This window comes from Lipotes vexillifer, unplaced genomic scaffold (genome assembly GCF_000442215.2).
Source record: "Lipotes vexillifer unplaced genomic scaffold, Lipotes_vexillifer_v1.1 scaffold39, whole genome shotgun sequence".
In the NCBI taxonomy this organism is placed as follows: domain Eukaryota; kingdom Metazoa; phylum Chordata; class Mammalia; order Artiodactyla; family Lipotidae; genus Lipotes; species Lipotes vexillifer.
In genome coordinates, this window is record NW_006787038.1 from 1,804,124 (window position 1) to 1,811,824 (window position 7,701).

At 48.0% G+C, this 7,701-nt stretch overlaps 1 protein-coding gene across 1 annotated transcript in view; it reads left to right on the forward strand.

Annotated features, from left to right (window-relative positions):
• The window catches only part of DLST (dihydrolipoamide S-succinyltransferase), a 19,855-nt gene extending 13,436 nt beyond the window's left edge, over positions 1-6,419 (forward strand). The window contains exons 11-15 of the mRNA XM_007459740.1: positions 1,521-1,651; positions 3,062-3,135; positions 3,450-3,533; positions 3,939-4,106; positions 5,128-6,419. Of these exons, the coding sequence (XP_007459802.1) occupies positions 1,521-1,651; positions 3,062-3,135; positions 3,450-3,533; positions 3,939-4,106; positions 5,128-5,262 (592 nt within the window). The 3' untranslated portion in view covers positions 5,263-6,419. The remainder of the gene's footprint in view (positions 1-1,520; positions 1,652-3,061; positions 3,136-3,449; positions 3,534-3,938; positions 4,107-5,127) is intronic.
• The last annotated feature ends 1,282 nt before the right edge of the window (positions 6,420-7,701 follow it).

The window sequence follows — 7,701 nt, forward strand, 5'->3', positions numbered from 1 at the left end:
TCTTTCCCTCTTCTGCAGCTCTTGTGTCTTGGGAACCAGTAATGTCTTTAGGGTGGTAATCCTAGCACTAAATGAGGTTAGACTCAGGAAAACAAAACATTTTAAAACCAATCAGTCTCCCTAGGAAAACTTCCCTTTTAAAAAACAAAAGGTCTAAAGCGGGGAGTTAAAGTTGTATCATCTTATCTTTCATGCTAATGTCAAATTAGGCCATTATAGAGAGAAAGGGAGAACTGAGCATTTGGGCCTAAGATAAAGTTAAATTCAATTTCCATCACGGAACTGTATTCCCATAAATACAGAGGTTTCTGCAGCAAAATGATGGGAAAGCCATTTCCCACTAACTCTGTTGCACATGTGTTGTATGTATGTGAAAAACCAGTCCTGAAGGAACAAAGACTGGTCACCTTGCAAAGGCTTCTCAGGGGCCTTGCTGCTTGTACTTTAAAAAGCTTAGGTCCGCACATGTTCACTTTTCTAAATAACAGGGAAACCACATCCATCAAACTAATCTTAACAGCAGGAATTGTGTCTTTATTATCTTTATTTCTTGGTGCCCTTGCACTGACCCCCACATGTGGTGGGTGTTAGTACCTGTTTGAAGGAACAAGTGGGGGCTTCCCTGGTGGCGCAGTGGTTGAGAGTCCACCTGCCGATGCAGGGGACACGGGTTTGTGCCCCGGTCTGGGAAGATCCCACATGCCGCGGAGCGGCTGGGCCCGTGAGCCATGGCCTCTGAGCCTGCGCGTCCGGAGCCTGTGCTCCGCACCGGGAGAGGCCACAACAGTGAGAGGCCCGCGTACCGCAAAAAAAAAAACCAGAAAACGGTAGAAGGAACGAGCGGATGGAACTGCTGACTCTGGGGAGATGAATGAATCTATTGACTTTCTCGTGAGCCTAAAACAACACTGGATTATACCCATCCACAGATAGTCATGACTGCTTTTGCTCACATGAAGCCCATGCACCTGTGGGGCTTTGGGGTTTATTTCGTCTTCACTAGTTAGGAGACAGGAGGAATGTCACAAGGAAGTCATAATCAGGTTTGGTGGTATTTTGAAAATAAATCAAACGAGATAAAAAGAATGGTGCTTATTTTGCGGACTTTGTTTATGCTTAAATAAAAGCTTTTTTCGGTGTGGATGGCTCATGATTTTAGTGTAGCTGGAAGTCACTTTCTTGTCCAGGGTGAGGATGTTGGTGTGCTGTATGAGCTCTCGTTCATATTGTCTGTAACTGAAATCTTTGACTTCTGGAACACGAAGGAGCCCTGTAAAGGGCTCAATCTACCTTAAAGACAGATTTGATCTGATTCCTTTGGGTCCAGGTTTTGTAAAGGAATAAAGTTATTGTGTTGACCTCTAGTGGACTATTTCAAAACTTGAACTTAGGTAGATGGTCCACGGTAAGGGAAAAAAGCTTACACAGCTGTGTACACGGAGTTAGAAACCAGTATGAAAGTCAGAATTGAGGCGGCTTTTGTGGTCAGTTTGTTTTGTAATGTTAATGTGTTTTTGCAGTAACATCCAGGAGATGAGGTCTCGGCACAAAGATGCTTTTCTGAAGAAACATAACCTTAAACTAGGCTTCATGTCGGCATTCGTGAAGGCCTCAGCCTTTGCCTTGCAGGAGCAGCCTGTTGTAAATGCAGGTGAGTTTGTGGTGGCTAGAATCACAGAGGTCCTGGGAGGTGTGTGTGTAAACACAGACCTGCTCCCACACACAGACACAAAGACAGCGGTCGACAGACTAAGACTTCTTATTTCATACGTGTGAAAACTTGAGTACCTTCCCTGGGGATTTCTTGACTCACCTTCCCAAATGGGCTTCATGATTATTTCCTCCCCCCTAGCTGGACAGAACAGGTTCTCTTCACAGTGCATAGCTTGGCGGCTGCTGTGGTGACAGGCAGTTCTGAGCCAGCCCAGCAATCCAGGCTTCTCATGTCAGTGTGGAGACTTGTGTTCTGGCTGATGCCCACCCTCCCACAAGCCCTATTATCTTGGGACCTGACTCTTACACCTGGCATAGCTCCAGGGTGACCTTTGATTTCTGGTCAGTGGACCTCATTGGGAGGCCTTGGGCTTGGCCCCTCTTTCCTGGACTTGGTGCCCATTTTCCTTACTTTTTGCTCACCTACGTCATTGGAGTGTTGACGTAACAAGCAGTTCTCTTTCCCATTGAGACAATTCTCTGTTCCCTGGAAGATTAGAGAGGACAGTGGCACTTCTGCAACCCTCAGCAGTGCAGGGTCCCTAAAGGTCTAGAAATAGAAGTCCTAGTCCTTTCCGCCAAGTGGTGAGCCCTAAGGTAGGTGGAAGGGCTTTGTTTCACCCCAATGTGTATCTCTTTATTTCTTCCGTTCTTCTTATGCTTCCTGATGACTCTCTCCATCTCTTCTGCCTACACATACATGTAGGCATTTCTCAAAGTTCCCCTGACCTCTTTCTCACTTTACATGCTTTTCCGGGGTGTCTTATCTGTAATACAATGCAGACTTTCTATGAAAAAGATTCCCAAGCCTGTATTTTCTCATGAGCACCAGACCTAAATTTTTAGCTGCTGGTTTGCTCTCTCAGGCTAGCATATTAAGGCCAGACCACCCTGCTTCCTACCGAGTCTCCTAGAAAGAGGCTTGCCTCCTTGTTGAGAGTGGGCAGCAGAATGGGCAGCATCCCCATCCCCCCACTTCCACTTCCTTTACTAATTTGCCCTTTTTGGGAACACGTCTTAAACCTGCCGTTAGCTAAGGGAGGGCTGGAGTAAAGCTAGCTAGCAAGAACTTTGGCACATACTTATTCTGTGTTAGCCTGTGTATTGATCCCTCTGAGGGCTGCCAAGGAAACGGATGCTCCTGTGCTCATGCTTAGTCAGGGCACTTGGGATAAGTTACAGTTGGCTGGCATGGGAGTAAGAGGAGTGTCAGCTGCCACTTGTAACGCGGTGGGTTTTGTGCTAGTTGGTCACCCCACACTGTACCAAGCACCATGGATTTTTCCTCTATGAATGCACTAGCCTAGGCCTGGGGAGTTGTGTGCAATGTGTGTTTTCTCTCTCATAGTGATTGACGATACAACCAAAGAGGTGGTGTATAGGGATTATATTGACATCAGCGTTGCAGTGGCCACGCCTCGGGTATGTTGGGGCAAGAAGTGGGGACCTCTGATCTTTGACTCTCTCCTTACCTGTGTGAAGAAGCAGACCCCTGGGAGAGCTCTTTCCTGTAATTCTGTCTTTTCAGAAGGGAGTTACTAGAAGAGTAAGCTGTTTTTGACCATATACCACGTTCTTCTATCTCTGGCAAGCCTAAATATTTTAGACTCTGTTAATCACGTTGAGTAACTTAAGATATTCTGGGGGAGGGGAGACCATAGGCTTGTATCAAGAGAGGTATAACTATAAAGGGTACTATTAATTTGCAACTGAAAAGAACTTTTCACTCTCATCAGGGTCTGGTGGTTCCCGTCATCAGGAACGTGGAAACTATGAATTATGCCGATATTGAGCGAACCATCAGTGAACTGGGAGAGAAGGTAAAATAGAAAGGATGGTATGAGCTGCTGGGCAGGTCAGGGAAGAGAGCCTGGGGAAGGCTGGGCCAGTGAGCGGTGCTCAGGGAGCTGGAGCCTCACTTTCTTCTGAAAGGAGTGCGTGGCCCCTGCGAACAGCAGTCCCAAGCGAGAGCTGAAGTGCAGCTGCCTGGTGGAGCTTATCGTGCTCTTATGCCTGAAGAGCTCATCGGAGGAAAGCTGCTCAGAAAAGAGAAGATTCTGAATTCCTTTCCCCTGGTGGAGCACTAGTCATAGGCATCTCAGCTGAATGCTTTCGTGTTAAAGCTAGACCTTGGATCGTTGATCTCAGATATGAGCCTTCTGGACTTCCTTTAGGTGAAGAAAGCTGGGTTGACCTTACCTTTCAATTATAAAATCTGTTTTTAGGCCCGGAAGAATGAACTTGCCATTGAAGATATGGATGGTGGTACTTTCACCATCAGCAACGGAGGCGTTTTTGGCTCGCTTTTTGGAACGCCCATCATCAACCCCCCTCAGTCTGCCATCCTGGGCATGCATGCCATCTTTGATAGGCCAGTGGTCGTGGGAGGCAAGGTAGGGAACGTCACCGTTAATGTCCTAGCAGCTAGGCGATAAGGAGAGGTAAGTCTAACTAGATGCTCATTATAAAAGATTCGCTATAATTTCAGGCATAAGTTGCATCTTCTAGTTTCTAATTACTAGCTGAGGCACTGGTTCTTAAATTGTGTGTGGAGTAGCAGCACCTGGGAACTTGCTGGAAATGCAAATTCTTGGACCCCTTCCGAGACCTAGTGAAGCAGAAAGTACAGATGATTCTGATGCACGTTAAAGTTTGAGAACCTTTGAGCTGAGAAAGCTTGCTCCTTCATCTGGGACTAGTCAACAGGCTTCATTCTCTAGGTGCTGTAGAGAGTGTGGGGATACAGTTGAAGACATGGTCCTTGCTCCTGGGGAACAGAGGACAGGGCAGAGCCATCTACGAGCTGCCAAGTTGTAATGATGAGGCTTAGAGGTTTTCTGGGAGTTCACGGAATGAGGGCAAAGGGTCTTGAGCTGGCCCTAGAAGATATGTTGGTAGGAAAATGTTTTCTGGGACTCCTGTGTTTAGAACCTTTTTGGGTCACTAACTCCTTTTTCAATCTAAAAATCATAGATCTTCCCTGAAAATGCTCATACACCCAACTTTGCATAGAGTTTCAGAGAATTTGTGGACCCCAGGTTAAAAAAAATTTTTTGTTGTTGTTACTATAACCCCAAAGAAGAAACTGCAGGGAGCCAGAACTGAAGAGGAACTTCCCTGTAGACAGCAGACAAGTGAGAGGGCAGAGCATAGTGTTTTGTTTTCTTTTGTTTTTTTAAAGGCAGTTGTAAGGAGACTCCTGTTTTCTTGGTTTAAGCTTTGAGTGTGGGAGCTTTGCACTCAGGGTAGGGCTTGGTCTTTGAATATACTGTAAGTATCCAGAAGCAGCAAAGCAAAGTAGGAAAGGCTCTGCAACTGGGAACTTAACTATGGGCTGTGCTTTGTCATCTCCCCTTTCATCTGGGCTTTCTCTGCCCCGCTGCAGACAAACCTGTCGACCTCTCTTCTCTGTAGGTAGAGGTGCGGCCCATGATGTACGTGGCCCTGACGTATGATCACCGGCTGATCGATGGCAGAGAGGCCGTGACTTTCCTCCGCAAAATCAAGGCAGCGGTAGAGGATCCCAGAGTCCTCCTATTGGACCTGTAGGAGGAAGCCATGCGCCCTACACATCAACCATGCGGGAACTGAAAACCAGTCTTCTCCCTGTCCCCTCACGGGCCCCGGGTTAGCCTGGTGACAGACAGGCATATGCTGTTGTTCTCAAGCAAGGAAACCAGGGCACTATGTAACCAGCAGACACAGGTCTCTTGGTGTTCCTGCCAGGCTCTCTCCCTCTCTGCGCCGTTCTCTTACACTCGAATATCTGATTTCCTTAGGCTTGAGGGAGAGAGAGAGCCTTAATGGATGCTCATTAATATTCCTGCCTTTCTCCATTAGCCCTCCGCTGAGATGATTTTGCTTCTCCCCCGTCCAGTATACCATAGGGAGACTGCCGGGGACCATGTGATTAAGTTTCTATCTCTTGAAAGTCTGTTCTCCAGAGATGCCTAGGAGGGTGCTGTGCCTCCCAAGCTCGGAGCAACCTCTGTCCTGGCTGTGCATGTCCTTACTCGGTTCCACCCGTGTGGAGGTATTGACCACAGGCCAGGAGGTGCTGCTTTGCTTCTTAAATGGCATCTTCATTCTCAGCTGTCACTGACTTCACGCTGCCTCTTCTACCTCTTCCAGGAAGCACAGGCTGGGGGATCTGGAGGGGCAGGGGATGGGTAGGCAGTGTTGAGGGGGGAGGACAGATTCTGAGGTCAGAGGTTATAAATGAGACTGAAGCAGAGCCCAGGCCTGCCCTCACACTCTCCGTCATAGCTTTGTACCAGGAAGACCCATTTTGGCACAAGCACGCCCAGCTGTGGTTGTGCTGACCTTTCCAGACCACTGGGACCATTCTACCACATTATTCTCATCTAGAGCAGATTCTAGCACATCTTGGCAGGGAGACAGTGTGTCACAACCAAGGGCTGGATGGCGCCTGGTAGAGATTGGAGTGAAGGAGGCATACTGTGGACTGGCTCACATTGTCTTGAGCTTTTAAATTCCATTGGTTTAAGCCTGTGGGCTGAAGAGGCAGTTCTGTTCCTTCCTGTGTCATGGCCCTTAGGGAGCGGAGCCTTAGCTCTTCCTCCACAGAACACAGGTCTGGGAGAGGATGGATTGTGGTGGAAACCAGCCCAAGATGCTAGTGCACAGTGGGGAAATGGCTGATGTCACCTACGAGGTACTGCCTTGGGTCTGGACACAATCATTGGAATTCTTCGGAGCATGGTTAAATGCACACATCTTGTCATGAAAGCTACTGGGCTTCATCGCTTCGTATCCAACTGCATCCAGGCCTGAGGCTGCTGACACTTGACACAGGGAGCCGTTTATTTAGTGCAGGGTGCCCATTTGTATTTTGAGCGAAGAAGCAAGGCCTGGGGGTTGGGGTAGGGGGAAGGGGTGGGAGCCAGCACTGAGTGCCTGCAGCATCTCCTATGTCTTCACTATTCAGAACTTGTAACTAAAATATTTAAAGAAACTGATTTTAAATGCAAATTAAAGGGCAAATGTTCGCAAACAGGGTTCCTGCTTCTGTACTACTTTTGGTTACTGAGATTGTACAAGTCTCCAGCACTGTGACTGTCATTAGCACTGAAAGCCACGTAATGTCCCTCTCATCCAGAAAAGTGCCCTGGCTTCCTTCCAGGGCACTTCCTTCCTTCCTCAAACCTGGTGAGCCCAGCAAGCCACACTGTTGAAGAGAAACTGGTTGTCACCTGCGTGAAGCCCCTTCAAACACCAACAGACATTTACATTTTGGTGGCGTTGCCTTGTGTTATTTCTGGGATGGATGGGGGAGTGGTGGAGCAACGTAGTTTCACATTTTGCACTTGATTGCCACGTGGGTACCCAGATGCTCAAGGTTGATTTGAACAAATGAGGGTAGATCACCTCCTAGGAGCAAGTGGTGTGTGAGGGTGAGTGGACGGGGTTGAGAGCTAATCTGCGCTGACTACGTGTGATAGGCTTGATGGTGTCCCGGCTTAAACTCAGCCTGGCTTTTCCACACGCAGTCCCTGCCTGCTGATCTTGCTTGCGGTGATGCCGTCTTCATGTGAAGGTCTGTCGCGGGAACAGAGCGGCTCCTAGAGGGTTGAACTAGAGCTGGTAGAAAGCTTGGGTTCAGTGAGAGGACGAATTTTAGGTCAGGTTTGGGGCATGGAGCTAGAATCTTTATTTTCTTGAGTAAACCTACAAAGGAGGTACATTTAGCTCCATTTTTATCAAATGGAAATAGACTGTACTTCCCTTAAGGGCTGGGACCACGGTATTCTAAACTCAGGGCCTAGCAAAGTGCCGGATGTGCAGTGTTCATTGCATGAATGAGGCCCAGAAGTTGCAGAAGCAACTTGCACTTTGTACAGTAGTTGGAGGTGCTCTGACCTGACTGAGGGAGTGTAGCGGAAGGAACACAGACTTGGGAGCGGGCTCCAGCAGGCTCTAGCCAGGTCCTGTCATTTCCCTCTTTGAATTCCAGTTTTCTCAGGAGCC